Source organism: Schistocerca serialis, chromosome 3 (assembly GCF_023864345.2).
Source record: "Schistocerca serialis cubense isolate TAMUIC-IGC-003099 chromosome 3, iqSchSeri2.2, whole genome shotgun sequence".
In the NCBI taxonomy this organism is placed as follows: Eukaryota; Metazoa; Arthropoda; class Insecta; order Orthoptera; family Acrididae; genus Schistocerca; species Schistocerca serialis.
This window is the reverse complement of record NC_064640.1, coordinates 780768828-780793742: the sequence shown is the minus strand read 5'-3', so window position 1 is coordinate 780793742 and position 24915 is coordinate 780768828. Positions and strand designations below refer to the sequence as shown.

Here is a 24915-nt window from a genome sequence, read left to right as displayed (position 1 = left end):
CTCGAGCATGCGTTCAGACAGGTCCAGCAGGGAGATGGAACTAGGACGCCTGTAAGCTATATCGGGGGTAATTAGGGAGCTGTGCAGCGTCAGGACAGTATCCTACAGCCCGCTGTCCAGCCCGACAGCCAACATTTCAGTGATGTGTTTGTCTTTAGAGACGATAGTGTAGGAGCATGCAGCGACCATCTCGTGAACACCTTTCTCGCGGAAGCAGAAATTAATCGAATAGAATGGCTTGCGCTATGTGCTGACACGAAGCCGATTCAGCATGCTTGGGACGAGTTGAAAATTACATCGTGGAGTAGGAGGAACCCTGATTTCACAAACGTGCAAAGATATGCGCTTTCGATGGGCGTCCTTTTGAGTTTTTGTGATGTTGTATTTTACAGTAAAGGTTCTCTCAGTTTCATAAGGCTTATTCTTGCATCCTCTTGTCCTCATGAACGTAAGCTCGCATACTTTAGCAGATATACAAGTGGCGCAATACCTTTTGTGTTTTATTGGTGGATTCGCTCTGACAAAATGTTACACGTGATGCTGTGTGCCAACAGAAAAAAAATCGTTTTGGTTCTAATTACAAAGAAGAGATTGTCTAAATTGTAATGTCTTCTGCCCAATCGATAGAAAAACCACAACTGAGCCTGGGCGATATTTGATTCAGTGTACTTGTTGACAAGGTACCCGCCTGAATGGCCGTGCTTGTTAAGGGGCAACGGCTTAAGAGAAGCGTTTCCTTGAATTTATTTTTATATTATTTATTTCTATTTATTTAATTTTGTTTTATTTTGTTTTGACAGAACGAAAGGTGATAGAGAAATAATACTTCGGGTATGTATTCAGCATATATTTCAGAATATTACAAACAATTTCTGTCACAAAATATTACAAAATGGCGACACTGCAACAATTCTCCAGAGGCATGTTTGAATTTGAGGCTATCTGCTGCACGCACTAGGACTGATGCCAGTTTGAACCTGAAAACAAATCTATGTAATCTACAAGAGCGTAGGAAGTGAACCACGTAATCGATCTTAGAAATACTGATCTTTGTGTAATTGCCAAGTGTTTAAATGAAGTTGATCAGTTTTCACAAAAAACGACGGTCATTTATTAATAAATGTTGTTTAAATTAACCAATTGAAAATCCCCTACGAAGTTTACTTTCGAATGTTATTTCAAAGTTGTGGTCAAATTATCAAATAAAAAGGCTGAAAATTGTTGGTTAGGCTGTGTGCCGTTTTGCAAAATCAGATTTCGAGAGAAAACGCGTATGAAGTTTAGAAATGCATTAGTCATGAACAAATGAAAACATTTTGCTTTTAGAAATCTCTTCCCATTAATCTGATGTTCTAGGACTAGCCTGTCGTACTGTTGCCGTTGCGACGGAAATCATATCCACTAGTTTATCACAGAACGAGTGAAATATCGGTCGTGGCAATTCCATGAACGTACAAAACGTAAAATTCCGTTTAGCTCTCCCGACGGTTGATTTCATATGCGTTCCGTACAAACTTAGTATAGCTGCATCTTGGCGGTTTGGACAAGCAATAATTGTTGTGAAGGCTAAGCCTAGAGGACTTCGTTCTTGCAACGTGATGTCTGTAAAGCCCGTCTCACACGGAGCAAGATTCGCTGTAAGTTTCCTTGCTGGCTCGCGCGACGGTTACCTTGCGGGCTCCGTCGTCTGCTAGCGGGCTACTTTTCTGGGAATCTTGTAAGATTTCCAGGGTAGGTCCGGTGCTATTTTTCTTGTAAGGTTCCCTGCGTGCTACCTGCGTTGGCCAATCATGAGACGTTTCGTTTCTGACGTCAGACGCGGAAAGCTTGGGCGGGAAGCCTTTGTTGATAGTCGCTTTTCTGCTGTTGTGAGGTGCGGTAGGAAGTTCTTTTAATTATTAAATAATGGCACCGCAGTGGTCCAAGGAAGCGATTGAAGCATTGATATGTACTTATAGGGAAGAGCAGTGTCTGTACGTCGTGAAAAGCGCAAACTATTATAATAAACACTTGCGTGCAGAAGCACTCGAAAGAGTTGCAAGTGCCGTGTGTCTTGTTCGACCATATACGACGAGCAAGAAGTGCTATAGCAAAATGCACAATTTACGTACTCAATTTAAAGTGGAGTACGCCGTAATTGCCTGACGCATCACCCTGTCTTTCTTCTGAATCAGAGGCGCAATCATACGAAGCAGTTCTTCAAATACCAATACATCCATTCGTATAAAATTTGCAAAGGGTGTACGATCTTCTATCCTATAAAATAGTCGTATATAACAGTCATTATTGGTATATTTATAAAGTCAAACAGTAATGAAATGGTGATACTTTTCAAACAAAAGTAGGTGTTATGCGAACTAACCTCAACTCTTTATGAAGCATGGAGAGCACACCTTTTTCAGCGTTTCTCCTCTTAATACAGTTTTCCCTCCATCCTTTCTTTCTTCTTTTCTCATTAGCATGATTTCTGCATCGTGTAGCACCAAAACAGCTAATAACGCCAGTTTGCTCTGAACATCTGTACCTGAAGCAGCCATCTCCGTTCGATACAACATGCAGCCGATCACAACACAACTAGCTGCCGATCTTGTACCGTGGGAGAGCTTCGGCATGGAAGATAGCTGGCTCCTTTCCCTGCAAGCCGGCAGGCATGCACGCCATCTCGCAAACTTCCGGCGAACCTTGCTCCGTGTGAGACGGGCTCAATGCACGTTTTACATTTTACGTGTTAAGAACTATTAGAGAAAACGGCAAGCTAATTCGTAATCCTATAGCTGAATCCGTAATTCACATCAAAATTCTGGTCACTACCTTTCAATTTCGTAGCAGTCACTGACTCCTTTCGAACTGCTCTCCGCCTCATGTGTGTTCTTTGGACGCTTTGATAACATATTGATTCGACGCCGTGTTGGATACGATGTTTTAATACGGTTTCCGCCCGAATACACTTTCTTACCAGTTATTCTTACATGAAAAACAAAACTGTATGCTATAAGATCACACACAAACTATCAAAACTCAGTAGTGCACTCAGTAATCAAGATTCGAAGCAGAATAATTTTCTTTTTCGTACACGTACTGACGCTTGCTGACGACAAGCAAACGTATTGTTGTTTTGAAATGCTTCTAACTACAGGGGCAATAACACTACACGCAAACTGTCGGGGAACACACATTCCGTCCCGGGGGTAACGGGGTAGCGACAGGAAGGGCATCTGGCCACCCCGTAAAATCCTTCTAACAATGCCGACCCTGCGCCGTTGACGAACAAAGGAGCAAGAAAAATAAATATTTGTTGACAGTGTTAGCAAAATGTGGAGAGTAATCGGCGAGTTAAACAGCTCCTCCACTGACCAGAAGATTCCTGAAACAGAAAATTTCTCAAAACTACTAATTTTGTTTGTATTAGGCACATAAAATTACATTTCAGGCAACACGTTTTTGTAACGAGAGCCAAAACTATATTTGTTCTATGGACACAAGGAATCGTATGAAACACACCATGGAAAGATTTTGTTCAGCGTTGCTTCACCTACCCGTAATAAACCCAAATTTGAAAATATCTTCTGTAAAACCAGAAAAAATACATCTATATACATTTACGATCGCACTCAAAGCATGATGTTCCTTCCTTCACCAGGCTCACTAAGATGAAGGTTCGCTGGTATCCGAAGATCATGAAACAATCAAAACAGATATCTAGTACCCTACACGTGGATGGCGTTGATAAGTTTCAATACTAATCGCACGGGCCTTACGTAACCACTAAAAAGAGGAAAAAATACGCTGCATACTCCGTGCACGACATAATAATCGTAAACTTAGTATTCTATTCCTACTACAAAACTGGCAACACCAGTCGGTGTCCTCCGGGCGAGTTGGAATGACGCTCTTGAAACTTCTTTGCCGCCAGACTGTTCCTGCGGCCTTATTGGCCCTAGAGGCGGGGTTGTGAGATTGCAACATCTGGTGTTTCCAAACTTGTCTTTAGTTCTTCTCATGCGATACCGGCTGTACTGTCGCTTTATAAGCCTTTGTTTGAACTCTGAAGCGACGAACGTGTATACGATGACAAGCATCACTAGAATTACTAGCTTTTGAGCACGCTTCAGTGTGTACCTGGGACCGCCGTCAACATGCGGTATTGAATGCCAGTTCACATGTGCTTCAGTCTTACAAGGGGACCGCACGAACTTCTCGTCACCGATATGATCCATATTGACGGGGTGTGTAGCACTTCACCATGTGTAAATAGGAACATGTCAACCGTTCTCGAGAAAATAGTGTGAAAATTTTAGGCATGCCTACACATTTTCAATGAGCGTAAATATTTAAGCAGCCCGCAGCTGGAACGTGTAAGCGCATAGTTTCATAAGCGCGAGGTCTCGGGATCGAATCTCGTTGTTGGTACTTTTTTTCATTCCCACGTGATTCTAACATATTTATTATGACTGTGCAGATTATCAGTATTAAATGATTCATTTATTATTTACGTAAAGTCATCCTCAGAAAAGAAGAAGAAAATTTCTTACTAAGTTATTTGAAAATAAAAAAGGAATATATGAGAACTTTCAATCAAATAAGTATAGGCAATTCATTTGTATTATTGCATGTACATTTGTGACAAATGTAATATGTAACCTATGGAGGACTGCACGAATTAGGGTAATACTGATCGTAGAAACAAACACCGACAGCAATAGCTGTTGCGACATACACCACGCGTGATGGACCCAGAGTTTTTGCGTGAGCATAATTTTTCGATGTGCTTATTGCAAAAAAAAAGTGATTTACTTTTATAAACGGTTCTGGGTCATTACACGACATAAGGGCGTACCACGCACGGAATATTGATATAGACGACTGACGATATAATATTGACAGAATATCTATGCTGTCTTCTCTAGAAGCTATCTCCATTCTGTCCGATGATGTACGCGCAATTTTGCAGTAATTTTATGAGGTTCGTCGCCTGCCTGTAAAAATAAACGTTGCAAGGCTGCACCAGCGGAGCACATTTGGGACGGGTTCCTTTAATACTGCTCGTTGCCAGAATGATGTGGGAAAGGGAAAAGCAAAATACCAGAAGTCACATTCGATCCGGGTACCTCACGGTTGCGTAACTAACCGCTTACTCGCTCAGCTGCGGGCTCCTTCCATGCTAGCGACCATATAAAGTATGTAAGCACCCCTAAAATTTTTAAACTCAGTTTTCTCGAAAAACGGTTGAGAGTAGTCTCTCCCTGTTCACTTATGTTGAAGTCCTAGTTGTACCTGTCCGTATGATTCCGATCGAAGAGGGGAATTACGTATGGTCCTTTTGTTAGTAGATTGAAGGAAGACTCAGAGCACCACGATTTCTAGATACGGCTCTGTCAGCAGCTTGCTGACGTAATCATCAAACGAACGGCCTAACGACTATTAGTATCTGAAGGAAAAAAACAGTAGTTTGTGTTTCTCGTCGTTCAGGTTATTCATAACAGAAATAATGAAGATACAGGGGCTGTATCAGTCTTAAATGCTACTTTTACAACCCAGTACTACTAGATATCTCACCTTCCAGAGGCATATTCTATAGTATTCTTACTGCTCGCTTTTGTACAGTCAATACTATCTTTCTGACTGGTGAGTTACCCCATATAATTATTCTGTAAGACATCATTGAGTTCAACAAAATATGTCAGGCCGTTGGTTAATTTTGTTTCCAAGACTAGTAATTACACGAAGAGCAAAAGTAGCTGAGCTTCATTGTTCGAGAAGCTCAACAATATGATTCTTCCAGTTCAAGTGTCGGCCGCGGTGGTCTAGCGGTTCTAGCTCAGTCCGGAGACGCGCGACTGCTACGGTCGCAGGTTCGAATCCTGCCTCGGGCATGGATATGTGTGATGTCCTTAGGTTAGTTAGGTTTAAGTAGTTCTAAGTTCTAGGGGACTGATGACCATAGATGTTAAGTCCCATAGTGCTCAGAGCCATTTGAACCAGTTCAAGTTCTCATCACCATGTGCATCCAGCACTTTGGAGCAGCCCACCGTATTTGCTGACCTCTGTTCTAGTGCTACATAAATTGTTCGTATGACCCTTTCTTGTACAGAATTGAATAAATTTTTTTTTCAAAATTGGGAGCGCATCCGATTTCAGAGAACCACTGAATAATTCTTTATAAAAAGTCATTAACAAATTCTTCGGTTTCTTTCTCTCCAGTGGGACTTACTATAACAGTAGTATTGTTTACAAAAAGTACCAATTCTGTGTGCTGAATGATGAGTGGGAGGTCATTCACCAACATAAGTAATAGGAATGGGCCCGAAATTGAACCCTGTTATTTTATTTTTATTTACACGTCAAGTTCCGTTGGACCAAATTGAGGAACAAATCTCCAAGGTCATGGAACGTGTCAGTACATGAAATTACAACATAAAAGCAATAACAGATACAAATAAAATTCTTATGAACGCAAAAAAGTCAAACCATAAGTTTAAGTAAACGTAATCAACAATACAACAAGAATCGGCTTAATTTTTCAAGGAACTCCTCGACAGAATAGGAGTGACACATGAGGAAACTCTTCAGTTTCGATTTGAAAGCGCGTGGATTACTGCTAAGATTTTTGAATTCTAGTGGTAGCTTATTGAAAATGGATGCAGCTGGATACTGTACACCTTTCTGCACAAGAGTTAAAGAAGTCTGATCGAAATGCAGGTTTGATTTCTGCAGAGTGAAAGTGAAAGCTGCTTATTCTTGGGAATAAGCTAATATTGTTAACAAGAAATGACAGTAAGGAATATGTATATTGAGAAGCTAATGTCAGAATACCCAGACTAATGAACAGGGGGTCGACAAGAGGTTCGTGAACTTACACCACTTATTGCCCAAACTTCTAAAACAGAACTGTACATTTGATAGCAAATTGTGTGATACAAAATAATCAATGATCATTACATATACAGCCTTTTCAATAACTTTAGCATACACTGATGGCCCCGGCCGTTGTGGCAGAGCGGTTCTAGGCGCTTCGGTCTGGAACCGCGCAACCGCTACGGTCGCAGGTTCGAATCCTGCCTCGGGCATGGATATGTGTGATGTCCTTAGGTTAGTTAGGATTAAGTAGTTCTAAGTTCTAGGGGACTGATGACTTCATATGTTAAGTCTCATAGTTCTAAGAGCCATTTGAACACTGGTGACATAGTGATATCTCTAAAACTGTGTGCATTATCTCTTTCTCCCTTTTTATAAATCGACTTTACTATTGACAAGGGAACCTCCCCATCGCACCCCCCTCAGATTTAGTTATAAGTTGACACAGAGGATAGGCCTTGAAAAACTGAACACAGATCAATCGAGAAAACAGGAAGAAGTTGTTTGGAACTATGAAAAGAATAAGCAAAATATACAAACTGAGTAGTCCATACGCAAGATATGCAACATCAAGAAGAATGTGAGCTCAGGAGCGCCGTGGTCCCGTGGTTAACGTGAGCTGCTGCGTAATGAGAGGTCGTTGGTTCAAGTCTTCCCTCGAGTAAAAAGTTTAATTTTTTATTTTCAGACAATTATCAAAGTTAAGGCACTCACACATAATCAACTTCGCTCTCCAAAATTCCATGACATGTTCAGATTTGCTTGGAGATATGCAGGATTTGACGGTCTACACACGGAAAAATTTGAAAACGTTAAAAACATATGTTTTGACAGAGCACAGGGAAAACTGTGCGACTGTGAAACTGTTGCATTCATTTGTTGCAGTTTATGTGACACTCTTATGTTTTCATCACTTTTTTTGGGAGTGATTATCACAACCATAAGAAAACCTAAATCGGCCAAGGTAGAAGAATCTTTTTACCCATTCGCCAAGTGTACAAATTAGGTGGGTCGACAATATATTCCTGTCATGTGACGCATATGCCGTCACTAGTGTTGTATATAATATATCAGACGTGTTTTCCTGTGGAGGAATCGGTTGACCTATGACCTTGCGATCAAATGTTTTCGGTTCCCATTGGAGAGGCACGTCCTTTCGTCTACTAATCGCACTATTTTGCGGTGCGGTCGCAAAACACAGACACTAAACTGATTACAGTGAACACAGACGTCAATGAACGAACGGATAGATCATAACTTTGCGAAAATAAAGAAGGTAAATTTTTCACTCGAGGGAACACTTGAACCAAGGACCTCTCGTTCCGCAGCTGCTCACGCTAACCACGGGACCACGGCGCTCCTGGGCTCACACTGTCCTTCATGTTGCCTATCTTGCGTATGGGCTACTCAGTTTGTTAATTTTGCTTACTTTTTTCATAGTTCCACACAACTTCTTCCTGTTTTTTCGATTGATCTGTGTTCAGTTTTCAAGGCCTATCCACTGTGGCAACTTATAACTAAATCTGAGGGGGGTGCGATGGGGAGGTTCCCTTGTGAGTACTTTAATCGTTCAGGAAACTGACCATTCCTAAAGGAAAAAATGTGTGACTGCCTTTGTGGTTTCTCGTAAGTCATTGAAATTTTCTACCTTTCCATTTGTCGGAAACCTCGTTTCGATGTCGTGAACCATTGACGAAATAAAAGGGGATGTTACAACCTTGTATTTTACTGTGAAGTACTTCATGATCTGCCTTTCCAGTAAAGGGGACTGCGAATAATACTGCTCTCATTCCTACGCTTGTGTCATCTGCAAAACGGCTAAAATTTGTCTTCTCACAATGGTAAATCGTTTTCCTTTTGTTTAACAGAAAAATAACGCGCGAAAAAACAATAAAATAAAAAACCCATCATCGTGCCCTTAATATATGTGATAAATAAAGCATTTAATTTATTATCTGATACTGCCGTGAAACCTTACCGCACTCGTTGGGGATAATCAAAATAGTCGTGCGTGGGTCTCTAAACGCTTCCGCGAAAGGAGAAATCTAGAATACAGTTTGATGCAAAGTAATCTGGTGGAATCGAATGAAAACTTAAACATAACATAAAACACTAATGTTGCTTTTATAATCCAGGCTGCAACGCAAGTTTCGTAGCCTATCTCCGCTAGCATCTCTCACTGTTGTGACACGTATTCCGAGAAAACAACTGTAACAGGGCCGTTGATGCGTTGTTCGGTTTCCTTCCGCACTGTTGCACAAGACGGAACGAACTTTTTGTAACGGCCACACCTTTGTGCAACGCTTCAGTACTACAATCGCTTGAAGACAATAGCCGCATGATGTTTCATCAAGTATTTAGTAATCACTAACATTACTCAGATGTCTCTTTATTTAGGCACGTGTGAACACACCTATTGGAGACAGTTCTGTGTTAGATGTAATATTTTCGATATTTATTTTCGAAATCTCTCCACCATTTCATATTTTCCGTAATTATATGAAGTGACTGGATGATTACTGCATCTGCGTTCTGTACAAAATGTTGGAAACATCGAACTGCGTTCTAATCATTGTTTACCGACGTAATTAGTTTTGCAAATTAATCATTACAAATCTTACTCCTGTAGTACTAATAAGTCAAATGTACTGTAATTGTATTAGTAGTATTAAGATTACATGAATGTTAGTCTAATATTGCGTCATATAACAAATAGAATAAACATTAGCAGCAACTAATGACTGATTATCTAGATGTATGTTGTGCACCCTACTACTTAACTTTAAGGTACCACAACATACCGTGCTTACAACTGTTTACACCTTCTTAATAGACAGCTGTGCTAATTGTGGCAATCACTTGTGAGAATGTTTTTCTGTACAAAGACATGTTGATAAATCGTCCAATAGATTAAGAGTGTTCCCGAGTTTTTTATACTGGCAGTTCTGATGTGTATGTCTTTGCTATCGTAAATTTACCAATACTGCGTAACCCCAGCAAAACACTGCTTTCATTGACGGTGTGTTCTATTCCAGAACCATAATACACAAGAAAATCAAAACCAGCACAATAGCAGAGAAAATGATAATGGAGAAACTCACGAGTTTGAGTTGAAGGAAGTAGTAAAAGAAGGCCATGAGAAAGCCGACCCCAGTCAGTTCGAGCTCCTGAAAGTCCTTGGACAAGGATCGTTTGGAAAGGTACTTCCTGTGGTGAACCAAATGCCTCTTATGTTTAAACTTTCTTTTGGTTCAGAGTGATGATGTGTGTTTGTATTAAAGTCTATTTTTGAGTTAGTAGCCTTCTTTGGTAATATATTTGGGTAAATACACAGTCAGCCGCCGTTTTATTTATTTATTTTATTACATATTTAGCTGCGATGTAATTTATTTTTTGTATTAATAACTAGATTTCAAACCATTGCAGGTTCATTGTTAGGTAGAATTGTTACAGGGACATTTGTAGCTTGAAAACTTGCCAATGGTACAGAAAATAAATTACATTATAAATTAAGAAACTGTGAAAGGTTGTGTACTGTGCCAATAGAAATCACAGTTGCAGTTTACTATCCACAAAGAATATAGTGAATTCAGTAGTTTTTATATTTAGAAATATAATAACTTCTCTTTGAACGTTGTCTGAAATATTATCACTCTTACTGTCACAATTTAACAACTAAGATATTAGATACATTTATATCTCAGCTAATCATTCACCCCAAAGTGTCCTACATGGTTATGCTATAAAACTACTATGGGTGATTTTTTGCAGGTGTTCCTTGTCAGGAAAGTTGTTGGAAAAGACACTGGAACTCTTTATGCAATGAAAGTACTAAAGAAAGCAACATTGAAAGGTAACCTGGTTTAATCAGTCCAGTTTCAGAAAAAAATGGCAGAACAGCAAAACAAAAAGTTTCTATTAAATTTTTTTTCTTTCTTTCTATCTTTCTTTGTTTCTAGTGAGGGACCGCATGCGCACAAAAACTGAAAGGAACATACTTGTGGATGTACGTCATCCTTTTATTGTTAGACTGCATTATGCATTTCAGACCGAAGGAAAACTGTACCTGATTTTGGACTTCCTGAGAGGGGGAGATCTTTTCACTAGACTGTCTAAAGAGGTCTGCTTTTTGTCTCTTCTCCTGCCTCATAAAACGTAGTATTTTCTTATACAAATTAAAATGTACATTTTAGAAGCAATAATATTATATGTCTCTCTTTGTAGGTGATGTTCACAGAAGAAGATGTCAAATTTTATTTAGCAGAATTAGCTCTTGCACTGGACCACATCCATAGCTTAGGGATAATTTATCGGGATCTAAAACCAGAGAAGTAAGTGCTAGCAGCCAGTGCTTAAAGCTTCAAATAAAAGTGTGCATATCCTGTCATAATTAATAGTGAATATTTTTCAGCATATTGTTGGATGCAGATGGACACATATCACTGACCGACTTTGGGCTGAGTAAACTTCCTCTTGATGACCAAAAAGCATACTCTTTCTGTGGAACAGTGGAGTATATGGCTCCAGAAGTTGTCAATCGAAAGGGGCATTCGTTTGCAGCTGACTGGTGGTCACTCGGAGTCCTTATGGTATTGTATAAATTTTTATTTTAGTTATTGTAAATAATTTACTACAGCTGCAGGAACTTACTTGTTGAAACATAGATAATCATGGGTCAACAGGAAGGTTTTAGATGAGTCGCCAGCTTTTAATGTATGTATTCACAGTTTTGTAGTTTGTTATCGAATTCAACAAGTATGAAAAAAAAAACTGGTTGTGGTGACAGATCTGTAACTTTGCCTGGTGTCTAGATTGGTTTGGAAGGTGGCAGTATGGTTGTGAGTTGGTTAAGCCAACGAATGTTGAACTAAAAAGAAACTTGGTTGTAGTGCCAGACTAATCTGTAGCTTAGCCCAGTTGAAAAAATTGCCAATAACTTCACATTACAGTCACCATATTGCTTATGGTATTTGTTACATGTCCTCTTTGTCACTGGTCAAAGCCAACAACTCGTATTGAACATTTCTCCATGTCCAATACCTATTGTTAATAAATATTTTGAAAATGACCAATTATTATTGGCTTGTGCATTATTCATGAAATGTTCACATAGACTCAGCTGTAAGTAAAACAGTTGCGTGGATTTCATTGACACTAGGTAACAGCAGTCGGTTTACTGAAAAAAATTGCATAACTCATTTTATGAGGAGAATGTACAAATATTCTTTAGACCAGTACGTACCACTATTGTAAGATTTGTGAAGCTAAAATCTTAATCTTGATAGCTTTTACGGACGCATATCAGCAGTTAATCTTTCCATGCCCAACCTTAGAGCTGAATTAGGGGGAACTTTAATAAGTTTTCCGTAAAAAGTACCCCTTTGTGCTCCATACGGCGAGTTACGGAGTTTGAATGTAGGCATGTACATGATGGATAATACATAGCAAAAGCCGGCCGGTGTGGTCGAGCGGTTCTAGGCGCTACAGTCGAGGCACGTAGAACTTTGAATTATTCCCGTGGTGTAATTTACACCAGGCTGCATGACGGTCTAACCGAGGCTGAAATACTATCTTACCTATCTGATCAGGGTGTCATTGCCGTTCATCGTGTCATGACAAAGGTCGATTCCTCCTTGGTGCCACTATTTTCCTCACCTTTCATAGAGTGGTGCTGCCGTCCAAGATTAAAGCAGTGTCATCGGTTCAATCACATTAGAACGTCTTGTCGACACCTGGCTAAATGCGTAACCTGTGGCAGGGATGCACACGAGGGCGAATGTCTGCCTCCTCCTCCCCGCTGTATCAACTGCAGTGGCGGCGACGCCGCCTCCTCCCGGGATTGTCCCGTGTATCTCTATGAGCAGGCTGTTCTAGAGATTTGGGTAAAGGAAAAAGTGCCTTACCCAGTAGCTCGCAAGTTACTGGCTAGTCGCAAAGCCTGTGTTCTTCCGTCTGGCACTTACAGTTTAGTTCTTGTTACCCTCGCTCCATGAAGGACATGGCTACACATACATTCGACCTCAAATTTGGCTCTGAGGTTGTGAAGTCGCCCAGTGTCAAGGTAGCATCACCGTCCCCCCGTCCCACTGTGCAACAAACTGTCACACTCTCACCTCAAGGGGCGAAGCTACCCACTACGCAACCGGCAGGCAGGAAAGGCCAGAAGGAGTACTCTCGAGAAGACTTCCTCTGTCCCTCCAGCCAAACAACACCCAAGTCTCCCTCTAAGCAGAAGGGCTCGAGGAAGTCCGCTAAAGACAAACGGTCTTCCCCTTCACCAACTCGAAGATCCTGCTTGACGGTGTCGCCACGTGGTCGCATAGTTCGGCCGGCCTCTGTCTCGCTGGTGCGCACCACCAACCGTTTCTCGGCGTCGGACTCCACCGACCAACCGCACGAGCACGCCGATGCTTGTATGGACCCCATGGAGCAGGATCCTCCTGATTATGTGCCCTATAGTAGCGACTTTCCACCGGCTGCCCTCGGCGGACACTTGAGTTGACACCCCATACATCTCTTCCTCCGCATGACTGTCCTCCAATGGAACGTTGCGGACTTCGGTCCCACAAAGAGGATTTATGGCTGCTTCTAGCATCGCAGCATCCCCTCGTACTTTGCCTTCAGGAAACAAAATTGCGCCCTCAAGACCGCTTTGAGCTTCCACATTACATACCGATTCGTTTTGACCTTCCCCCTGGTGTTGGCAGCCCATCTCATGGGGGCGTCACGCTGCTCATACGGGATGACCTTCATAGCCAACCCAACTCCCTGACTACCCGTCCTCAAGCTGTTGCCGTTCGCCTGCGCCGTCCCCACCTGACTTTCTCCCTCTGTGCCATTTATGTATCTCCGTCCTTCGATGTCACGAGGGCAGACTTCCTTCAGCTTATTGGGCAGCTAACTCTACCGTTTTTGCTACTCGGTGACTTTAGTGTGCATCATCCCCTTTGGGGTTCACCCAGGACCTACCAGAGAGGTGCCCTCTTGGCCAACATTCTTAACCAACTCAACCTCTTCTGCCTTAACACTGGAGCACCCACTTTCCAAACTTTCCAACTCCTTGCACACCTATTCCCATTTGGACCTATCCTTTTGCACTGCCCAGCTTGCCCATTGTCGTGAGTGGTCCGTTCTTTCTGACGCCAACTTGAGCGACCATTTCCCATGTGCTCTCCGTCTGCTGACTCCTACCCCATCCCCATGCATGCCCAAATGGTGGCTTACTAAGTTTGACTGGCAGCTGTACTCCTCCCTGGCAACTTCCATGTAACAAGATTTCCTCAGTTGTGATGACCAGGTGGACTATTACACAAACGTTATCCTTACTGCTGCAGAACGTTCCATTCCTCGCACTTCCTCTTTACCACGTCGTGTCCCAGTCCCTTGGTGGACTGAGGCGTGCCGCGACGCAATTCGCGCACGGAGACGTGCTCTCCGTGTGTTTAACCTCCAACCTACGCTGGAAAACTGCTTTCATTATAAACAGATGTGTGCAAAGTGTCGTTGAGTTCTTCGGGATGGCAAAAAAGCTAGTTGGATTTCGTTCACTAGTTCTTTTAACAGTTCCACACCTTCCTCTGGCCGGCCACGGTGGCCGAGCGGCTCTCGGCGCTTCAGTCCGGAACCGCGCGGCTGCTACGGTCGCAGGTTCGAATCCTGCCTCGGGCATGGATGTGCGTGATGTCCTTAGGTTAGTTAGGTTTAAGTAGTTCTAAGTTCGAGGGGACTGATGACCTCAGATGTGAAGTCCCATAGTGCTCAGAGCCATTTTGAACCTTTGACCCTTCCTCTGTTGTGTGGGTCAACCTCCGATGGCTCTCTGGAACCAGGATCCATTCCCCCATTTCCTGCCTGACAGTAGGTGCCGATGTCATCGTGTATCCTGTTGCTATCTCCAACATCTTGGGCCGCCATTTTTGCGGAAGTTTCGAGCTTTATCTACTATCACCCTGTCGTTATCCTTAGGAAACGAGTGGAGGCGGCTCAGGCGATACCCTGCTTTTCTCCGAATCGTGAGTGCTACAATGCCGCCTTCACTATGAGGGAGCTAGATCATGCTCTCAGTTCATCCCGGGCCTCTGCCCCAGGGCCAGACGCTATCCGCATTCAAATGTTGCAGCACCTCTCTCTTGCGGGCAAGCTTTTTCTGCTTAACACATACAACCGCATCTGGGCTGAGGGCACAGTTCCTGGACGCTGGCGTGAAGCCACAGTCATACCCATAAATAAGCCCGGTAAGGACAGAAACCTTCCTTCTAGCTACCGCCCCATCTCTCTTAGCAGCTGCGTTTGCAATCTGATGGAACGTATGATTCATGCTTGGCTGGTGTGGTGGCTCGAATCTCGCCATTTACTCACGAATGCATAGTGTGGATTTCGGGTGAAATATTCTGCAGTGCCGGCCGGAGTGGCCGTGCGGTTCTAGGCACTACAGTCTGGAGCCGAGTGACCGCTACGGTCGCAGGTTCGAATCCTGCCTCGGGCACGGATGTGTGTGATGTCCTTCGGTTAGTTAGGTTTAATTAGTTCTAAGTTCTAGGCGACTGATAACCTCAGAAGTTAAGTCGCATAGTGCTCAGAGCCATTTTGAACATTCTTTAGTTGACAGTCTCTTGACTTTGCCCACGCATGTCATGAATGGTTTTCCGTGGAAATCCCAGACTGTGGCCGTGTTCTTCGATTTGGAGAAGGCCTAAGACACCTGCTGGAGAACTGGTATCCTTCGTACTCTCTACACGTGGGGCTTCTGTGGGCGCCTGCCCTGTTTTCTTCGGGCATTTTTACAAGACCGATTTTTCGAGGTGCGTGTGGTTTCTGCTTTGTCGGACACTCCTATTCAGGAAAATGGTGTGCCTCAAGGCTCCGTCCTGAGCGTCATCCTCTTTGCTATCGCCATTAACCCTATCATGGCCTGTCTCGTGCCGGGTGTCTCCAACTCCCTTTTTGTCGATGATTTTGCCATCTGTTGCAGTTCTTCACGGACCTGTCTCACTGAGCTGCATGTTCAGCACTGTTTTGATGGTCTTCACTCCTGGAACATAGCCAATGCCTTTCGCTTTTCCAGTGACAAAACCGTCTGTATGAACTTCTGGCTGCACAAATGGTTTGTCCCACCATCTCTACATCTTGGGCCTGTTGCCCTTCCGTTTTTGTTAACACTACGAAATTCCTGGGTCTCACACTCGATAGGAAACTCTCTTGGTCCTCCCATGTCTCTTACCTTGTAGCCCACTGTACACAGTCCCTCAGTGTCCTACATGTCCTCAATGGTACTTCTTGGGGTACTGATCGAACCACCCTCCTCCGTTTGTACGGGTCCCTTGTCCGTTCAAAACTCGACTATGGGTGCTTTATTTATGCATCTGCACGCCCATCCCTTTTACGCCATCTCAACACTAGCCATCATTGTGGCATCTGTTTGGCCACAGGTGCCTTGTACACCCGCCCAGTAGAGAGTTACTATGCTGAAGCTGCTGAACTACCACTGTCCTACCGCTCTCTCTCTCTCTCTCTCTCTTTCTCTCTTGCACACGCACATGCACACATTTTAATGAAGTATGTAATACGTAAAAGGTGTATATACAGATCATATTTTTGTGACTTCAGTTCTCTACACATACTATTTAAATAATTTTTTCCCCCATAGTTTGAGATGCTAACAGGAACACTACCATTCCAAGGACCTAACAGGAAGGATACAATGACACAAATTTTGAAAGCCAAGCTTGGAATGCCTCAGTTTCTTTCACCAGAAGCACAATCATTGCTGAGGGCGCTGTTCAAGAGGAATCCTGTTAACAGATTGGGTGCTGGTAGGTAACAGCTGCATGAAAACTCCAAAATAGTGAAATAAAGTTCAAAGACCATTTAATTTTTTGTTTCATTTAAGGTCCTGATGGAGTAGAAGAAATCAAAGCCCATTCATTCTTTGCAACGATAAACTGGGAAAAACTTCTAAAGAAAGAAATACAGCCTCCCTTCAAACCAGCAGTGAGTCGAGCAGATGATGCATTTTACTTCGATAAAGAATTTACATCAAAAACACCTAAAGGTAAGGAAGGATTCATAATTTACATGCTTGTTCTTGTTTTTTAAAGTAATAACATAAGAAGAGAGATGTATAGTATTCAAAGGAGAAAGAAAAAATGATTGGGGAAGAAATTCTTTCCTTGTTTGCAGATTCTCCTGGAGTTCCACCTAGTGCCAATGCTCATGAACTCTTTCGTGGCTTCAGCTTTATTGCTCCAGGTCTTCTTGAAGAACAGACCAATAACTCTACAAATGAAAAATTTTCTGAGGGATCAGTTCTCAAGGTATTACAAAACAGGCTAAATAGTAATTGTTGTTAGTATAGTTGCAGAAGTTAATTTTTTCACAAGTAATTGGTGGTTGTTGTTGTTAGATTACAAAAAGTACTAAAAAGTTTCTTTAATTTTTTCTGCAGCAGTCACATGTCAAGCCAAATTCCATAACAGATGAGTATGAACTTAAAGAGACCATTGGAACTGGCAGCTATTCTGTTTGCAAATTATGTATTCATAGGGCAACGGGTACTGAATATGCTGTGAAGGTAAGCTTTACTGTGAGAACTGTCTGAAATCTAATGAACATAATGACAAATGAAGCCAAAATATATAATTTAATTTCTGTTTTAAGATTCATATCATTGGATGAAGATGTAACACTAAGAGTATCACAATTACATACAAATATGGACAAGGAAAGGATAGATTTCTACTCACCACATAAAGGAGGCATTGAGACACATGCAGGCACTACCAAAAGAATTCTAGAAATATACAGCTTTTGGATAAAGTCTTTCATCAGAAGTATGAAACTCTCACACACATTCACACTAGTACAACTTGCGAGCGCACGCGCGCACACACACACACGTGTCCACTATCATCTTCAGGCACTAAAGCCCAACTGTGTCTGAAGTGAGCAGCAATGTAGCTGGAAGTACGGGTGAGGTGTGTGATGTGGAGAGGGAGGAATAGCAGGGTAGGGTTGGGGGAAAATCTTCGTGTGGGAGCATGTAGAGACATATGGAGACAGGATACTGTTGCTGGGTGCAGCAGTGGGAAACTATGTTGGTGAGGGGAAGAATAGATAAGGGTAAATGACTTCGTAGGTGCATTTGTGGGATAGAAGTTTTGTATAGTATTGGAAGTGGACCAAGGAAGATGATAGGTAGGAGGAGGATAGGGGCTAGCAAATATTGAGACCAGGGGGTTGAAAAGAGAGTTCCCACCTACTCTACTCAGAAAATCTGATACTGGTGTGAAGAACTCAGATATCGGAGTCTAAGAAGCAGTTGTAAAAGTGAAGCATATTATGTTGGGGGCATTGTTCAGTAACTGGAAGGTCCAGCTGTCTTGTGGCCTCAGTTTGGCAGTAGCCATTCTTGTGGGCAGACAGCTTGTTATTTGTCATGCCCATTTGGGATGCAGCACGGTGCTTGCAGCTAAGTTGGTTGATGATGTGGCTGCTTTATCAGGTGGTGCTGCCTTTGATGGGGTAGGAGATGCCTGTTACAGGACTGGAGTCTGTGGTAGTGGGAGGGTGTATGGGATATGTCTTGCATCTAGGTCTATTGCAGGCATATGAACCATCAGGAAAGGGTTTGGGAATGCATAGGTTGCATGGATAGCAGAGGAGAAGGGGGTGGGGAGGATATTGGAGAGGGTATTTCTCATTCAGGGCATGATGAGAGGTAGTCAAAACCTGCTGGAGAATGTGATTCAGTTGCTCCAATTGTGGGTTCTATTGAGTTAAAAGAGGAGTGTTTCTTTATGGCCAGTGGGTATGTGGAGGATGGTAGGTGACTTACGAGATAAGGCACAGATGATGTATTTCTGAACCAAGTTGGGAGGGTAATTTTGGTCTGTGAAGGCTTCAGCAAGACCCTTGGCATATTTGGAGGGGGAATGCTTGTCACTACATGTGGAGCAACCATAAGGGGGGGGGGGGGCTGTGCCATATGGAAGGGACTTCTTGGGAAGAAAAAGAAATGTGACTTATAATTTAAACCGATGCCCTAATTATGACCAAGGAGAAGGTGGTAGGTTTGGAGTCATTTGAGCATTGGGAAAGGTAGTGTTAAATAGCAGCAAGGCCATGGGCATTTGGGATGTTAATGTAGAGGGAAGTGACAAGCAGGGTGCTGGTTGGTAAAGGAACAGAAACTGTGGAAAGTCTGTGGAGGAAATGGTTGGTATAAACCATACATTCTGTCCCCAGTTATGTATCGTTCCCCACATCACTACTGTCCAGCCACAAAGGAGCATTCTTCTTGTTGCTCAGAACCACCCAGGACTGGAGCAACTGGATCACAGTCTCTGCCAGGATTTCAACTACTTCTCATTGTGTCATGGAATGGGAAATATTCTCTCCGCCCTCATTCCTACTTCCCTTCCACAGTGATATGTGCACTCTTCCTCCCCCCCTTCCCACCCACCCTTACTCAACCTGTGTAATATCCTAGTTAGCCCCCATCATGCTCCTGCTCCCAACACTTCGCCTCACAACTCACATCCCTGCAGTAGACTTAGATGCTAGTCCTGTACCTTACTTTCTCCCACTGCCACCTACTCCAGTTCTGTAAGAGGCATCTTCTACCCCATCAATGGTAGGACCACCTGTGAAAGCAGCCATTTGTTCTACAGACTTAGCTGTAACTACCATGCTACATTCTGTATGGGTGTACCAACTAAGAAGCTGTCTGCCTACTTGAAATGTCACTGCAAAACTGGCCAGAGACAGCTGGAGCTCCCAGTTGCTGAGCATGCCACTGAACGTGATATTCTTCACTACAGTACTTCACTTCTGTAACAGAAGCTGTACGTCCTGTCACCCGTGAGGTGCTTTCAGTGCTTGCATTTCGGGCACATCTCGATGGACAGTATACCCACTATATAGTGAATGAGGACACCCACTTCATGAGGCGAGCCCCTGTGTTCCACTACCCATGTGTTAATTGTCATGACTGTCACTCTCCATGCTCACCAGATTGCCCAGATTATAAGAAAGAAAGGAAGATACAAGAGTGTAACTCCCTTGATCGTTTATCTTACACTGAGGCTCGTCAGAAATATGACCAACTTCATCCTGTGTCGATGACTTCTCCTTTTGCCTCTGTTATGTCCTTTCCCCCTCCTCTCTCTTTCTTACCCCAGTCCTGTCCCCCTCTCCTCTCCCCTACCCTGCAGTTCCCATGGCCTCTTGTCCAGGTGCCGCTCCTCCTCCCCGGGCGAAGAAGTGTCCTTCCTTCTTCAGCGCCTGCTGGTGATAGGGCTCCCTCCCTGGACCACTCCCTTTGGTGTCTGCCATAACTCGGCTGTGGTACACACTGTCTGTAAACTGTCAGTGTGCCCACGGTTGCCCAACCTTTTGGTTCCTGATCTTGCAGAATCCTGCTCTGTCTCCATGCCCTGCCCTCCTCATTTTGAGGAAGAGGAGGAGGAGGAGGAGGAGAGAAAGAAAACGAAGAAACGTAAGTCCCAGGACAAGCCCCCCCCCCTCCCCAGTGCCCCGGAAGTGCCATCTTCCCCCTTTCAACCTGGGTTCAACATCTTGTTTATGGTTGTTGTCTTGTCCTCATTGGTGATGGATGGTGACTCGACGATGTGATTGGCTCCAGCCCGTTCGCCTCTCATTTGGATACCCACTCCATGCTTATTCAATGGAACTGTAATGGTTACTACTGTCACCTCCTAAAGCTGCAATTCCGTATTACTTATTACTCTAGTTTGTATCATTCTCCAGGAATCTTAATTTACAGATGATACCTCACCGACCCTTCGTGGATTTCGTGGTTTCTGTCTGAACCAGGTCAGTACTTTCAGGGCTTCTGGTGGTGGTTCCACATAGGTCCATATGGATATTACACTACTGGCTATTAAAATTGCTACACCAAGAAGAAATAGAGATGTTAAATGGGTATTCATTGGACAAATATATTATACTAGAACTGACATGTGATTACGTTTTCACGCAATTTGGGCACGTAGATCCTGAGAAATTAGTACCCAGAACAACCACCTCAGGCCATAATAACGGCCTTGATACGCCTGGGCATTGAGTCAAACAGAGCTTGGATGGTGTGTACAGGTACAGCTGCCCATGCAGCTTCAACACGATACCACAGTTCATCAAGAGTAGTGACTGGCGTCTTGTGATGAGCCAGTTGCTTGGCCACCATTAACCAGACATTTTCAATTGGTGAGAGATCTGGAGAATGTGCTTACCAGAGCAGCAGTCGAACATTTTCTGTATCCAGAAAGGCCCGTGCAGGACCTGCAACATGCGGTCGTGCATTATCCTGCTGAAATGTAGGGTTTCACAGGGATCAAATGAAGGGTAGAGCCACGGGTCATATTACATCTGAAATGTAATGTCCACTGCTCAAAGTACCGTCAATGCGAACAAGAGGTAACCGAGACGTGTAACCAATGGCACCCTATACCATCACGCCGGGTGATACGCTAGTATGGTGATTACGAATTCACGCTTCCAATGCAATGTCGCCAAACACGGATGTGACCGTCGTGATGCTGTAAACAGAACCTGGATTCATCTGAAAAAATGACGTTTTGCCATTCATGCACCCAGGTTCGTCGTTGAGTACACCATCGCAGGTGCTCCTGTCTGTGATGCAGCATCAAGGGTAACCGCAGCCAAGGTCTCCGAACTGATAGTCCCTGCTGCTGCAAACATCGTCGAACTGTTCATGCAGATGGTTGTTGTCTTGCAAACGTCCCCATCTGTTGACTCGGGGATCGAGACGTGGCTGCACGATCCGTTACAGCCATGCAGAAAGATGCCTATCATCTCGACTGCTTGTGATACGAGGCCATTGGGATCCAGCACGGGGTTCCGTATCACCCTCCTGAACCCACCGATTCCATATTCCGCTAACAGTCATTGGATCTCGACGAACGCGAGCAGCAATGTCGCGATACGATAAACCACAATCGCGATAGGCTACAATCCGACCTTTATCAAAGTCGGAAACGTGATGGTACGCATTTCTCCTCTTTACATGAGACATCACAACATTTCACCAGGCAGCAGCGGTCAACTGCTGTTTGTGTATGAGAAATCGGTTGGAAACTTTGCTCACGTCAGCACGTTGTAGGTGTCTCCACCGGTGCAAACCTTGTGTGAATGCTCTGAAAAGCTAATCATTTGCATATCACAGCATCTTCTTTCTGTTAAAATTTCGCGTCTGTAGCACGTCATCTTTGTGGTGTAGCAATTTTAATGGTCAGTAGTGTATTATTACATGGACCTCACTTCGTACCATGTTGAAAGTAGTTGCTGTCTGTGTCCACTTGGACTCTGCAGTTGTGGTTTGCAATCTCTATCTCCCTCTTGACAGTTCACCTACACCTAATGCCCTAACAGCCCTCCTACACCAACTACCCCGTCCCTTCCTCTTCTTTGGGGATGCCCATCACCCTTTTGAAGCAGTGCCTTTTCATCGAATTGGAGGCTCCTCATTGACCAATTTGTTGCAGACCATGACGTGTGCCTTCTTAATGATGGTTCTTCTCATTTTAGTGCTGCATATGGCACTTTCTCTGCCATTGATCTTTCACTCTCTAGCCCTCCCCTTCTTCCTTTCTTGCCCGGATCGCCAAACGATGACCTCTCTGATAGTGACCACTTCCCATTGATTCTCTTATTTCCTTCCCACCTCCTGATAACCAAGGTACCCTGCTGGGCTGTCCACCATGCAGATTGGTCTCTATATACCTTCCAGGTCATGCTTACACCCTCTTTGTCAGGAAGTCATCTGTGATCTGTTGGATAAAATAATCTGTGCTGCCAGCATTGCTGATCCCTGCTTGACAGGCTCCATTCACCATTGGCCAGTTCTGTGGTGGAGCAAGGTCATTGCTACTGCCATTCATGATCTTCATCACACCTTGCAATGTCTTAAGTGGCACCCATCCTCCGCCAGTCTCACTACTATTGAGGATCTTTGTGCCATAGCCTGTTACTTAATCAGACGGAATAAACAGGCATCTGGGGAATATTTTTTCTCCTCTCTAGATTCTTCTGCCCACACCCTCCAAGGTTGTCAGCGGCAGTCTTCCATTCTGGGCCTTGCACTTCCAGATGGCCATTGTGCAGATTCATCAGTTCTTGCACAACAACTTGTGACATATTTTGTCATGGCATGCTGCCTTCCTCCTCTGGAAACAGTGGGCTGAAGCTCCCTGCTTATGTTTTACCCCCTTGTCAGGTGGAATCCAACAACGAACCTTTTACTGAATGGGAGCTGCTTCTGGCTCTCTCTTATTTCATCCATAAAAAGTTGCTTCAACACCTCAGTCCTCCACAACATCATCTCCTCCAGATGTTCAACCATATTTGACTCCAAGGCATATTCTCCTCTCACTGGATAGGGGAGATGGTCTGCGATTTACCATCTTCTTCAATTGAAAACCACAGTGTGGCAGGCCTTTTTCAGTACCGCCACCTTGCTCATTCAGTGTCGTATGTTGGCATATTTTTCAGCTCTCCATAGACCTAGCAGAAAGGTGTTCCACAGGGCTCCGTATTAATTGTCCTTTTTCTCATCGCTTTTAATAGACTTGGGGCCTCCGCCAAACCGTTGCTCACTCTAGGTCTGTATGTGGATGATTTCTGTATTTGGGCTAGGTCCCACTCAGTGGTCTCTGCGGAACAGCAGCTCCAGGGTGCCATCTGTCAAACACCCCTTAAGTGGAGCGTGGGGCATTTCTGTCACTGTACTATGGTCCATCCTGATTCAGAGCTCTACCTCGATGCCTAACATCTGACCGTGGTCCTCCAGTTTCATTTCTTGAATCTTATTTTTTGACAGCAAGCTTACTTGGTTGCCCCATATCTGTCATCTGAAAGTTGGCTGTTTTTGTAAACTCTATGTCCTTCTCTTCCTTTGTCACACTTCCTGGGGCGCAGATTGTTTGACCATTCTCCATCTTTATTGAGCTTTAGTTCTGTCTCATCTGAAGTACAGTTCCCAAGTTTATGGATCAGCTGCCCCTTCCATGCTGCTCCTCTTTGACCTGGTTCACTATCGTGGTATCTGTTCAGCCACCGGTGCCTTTCGCAGTAGCCCTGTAGACAGCCTTCTGGTTGATACTGGGACCCCTCCCCTTTGAATTCAGCAGTCCCAGCTCCTGGTTTCTTATGTCATCACTACCCACTATTCACCTGCTCACCCCTACTATTCTATTCTATTCTTTTCATGGCTTCGGGCCTCGCCCGTCCACTGCTCGCTTTCAGGTGGGTTTACTAGTCGGGTTCCCCTCACTTCTCTCCGTCATGACTTCCATCTTCCTTCCTTGTCTGTTTCCCCACGTTCTCTCCCAGTCACACCCCTATACTACTCCCTTCCCCACACGACCCCCCACCCACCTGGTTAGTCCCTCGGCCCCGGCTTCGGACGGATCTCTTCTGGAGTCTGAAAGCCTCCATCCCTCCAATGGTGTTCCATTGTTGTTCCAAACACTTTTGCAGGAGTTTCAGGATCCTGTTGTTTCTTACACCATTGGCTCCATATCTGCTAATCATGTGGTATATGTCTTGATATCTTCCAGTGGTGTGGAACACCATCTCCTGCCTGTGACATGTGGGGTATTAACTGCAAAATTGATAGCCATTTATTGGACCCTGTGCTTCATTACAGTCCTCACTCACCCGGGTTTTGTTATGTATGGACTCAATGAGTGGCATTCAGGCAATCACTCGGAGTTTTCCCACCACCCCTTGGTGTCTGTCATCCACGAGCTTCTCGCTGATCTTCATGATTCTGCTTGTTTAGTTGATTCCCTTTGGGGTGGTGGCCTACGTATTCCGGGTAATGAACTTGCTGTGATCGTCTGGCTTGGAGAGTCGGTGACCTACCTTTCATTACCTGTGACCGTCTAGGGATGGATTTAATCAAATCCCCATTTGGTGTATTGTGGGCCGACTCTTGGGAGAATATCCCCCTCCCCAACTGCCCCCCCCCCCCCCCGCCATTTAATAAATTTCACGCCATCAGGGGAACTCCCACCATATGGC

The 24915-nt window shown here is 43.9% G+C and overlaps 1 protein-coding gene across 4 annotated transcripts in view; it reads left to right on the top strand.

Moving 5' to 3' along the window:
• LOC126470623 (ribosomal protein S6 kinase 2 beta) overlaps positions 1–24915 on the top strand; it is a 596121-nt gene that overhangs the window by 534327 nt on the left and 36879 nt on the right. For all 4 annotated transcript variants that reach the window (XM_050098586.1, XM_050098584.1, XM_050098582.1 and 1 more), the window contains 9 exons: positions 9891–10055; positions 10627–10708; positions 10815–10975; positions 11080–11186; positions 11267–11444; positions 16502–16667; positions 16745–16906; positions 17035–17168; positions 17300–17425. In XM_050098586.1, the coding sequence (XP_049954543.1) occupies positions 9891–10055; positions 10627–10708; positions 10815–10975; positions 11080–11186; positions 11267–11444; positions 16502–16667; positions 16745–16906; positions 17035–17168; positions 17300–17425 (1281 nt within the window). The remainder of the gene's footprint in view (positions 1–9890; positions 10056–10626; positions 10709–10814; positions 10976–11079; positions 11187–11266; positions 11445–16501; positions 16668–16744; positions 16907–17034; positions 17169–17299; positions 17426–24915) is intronic.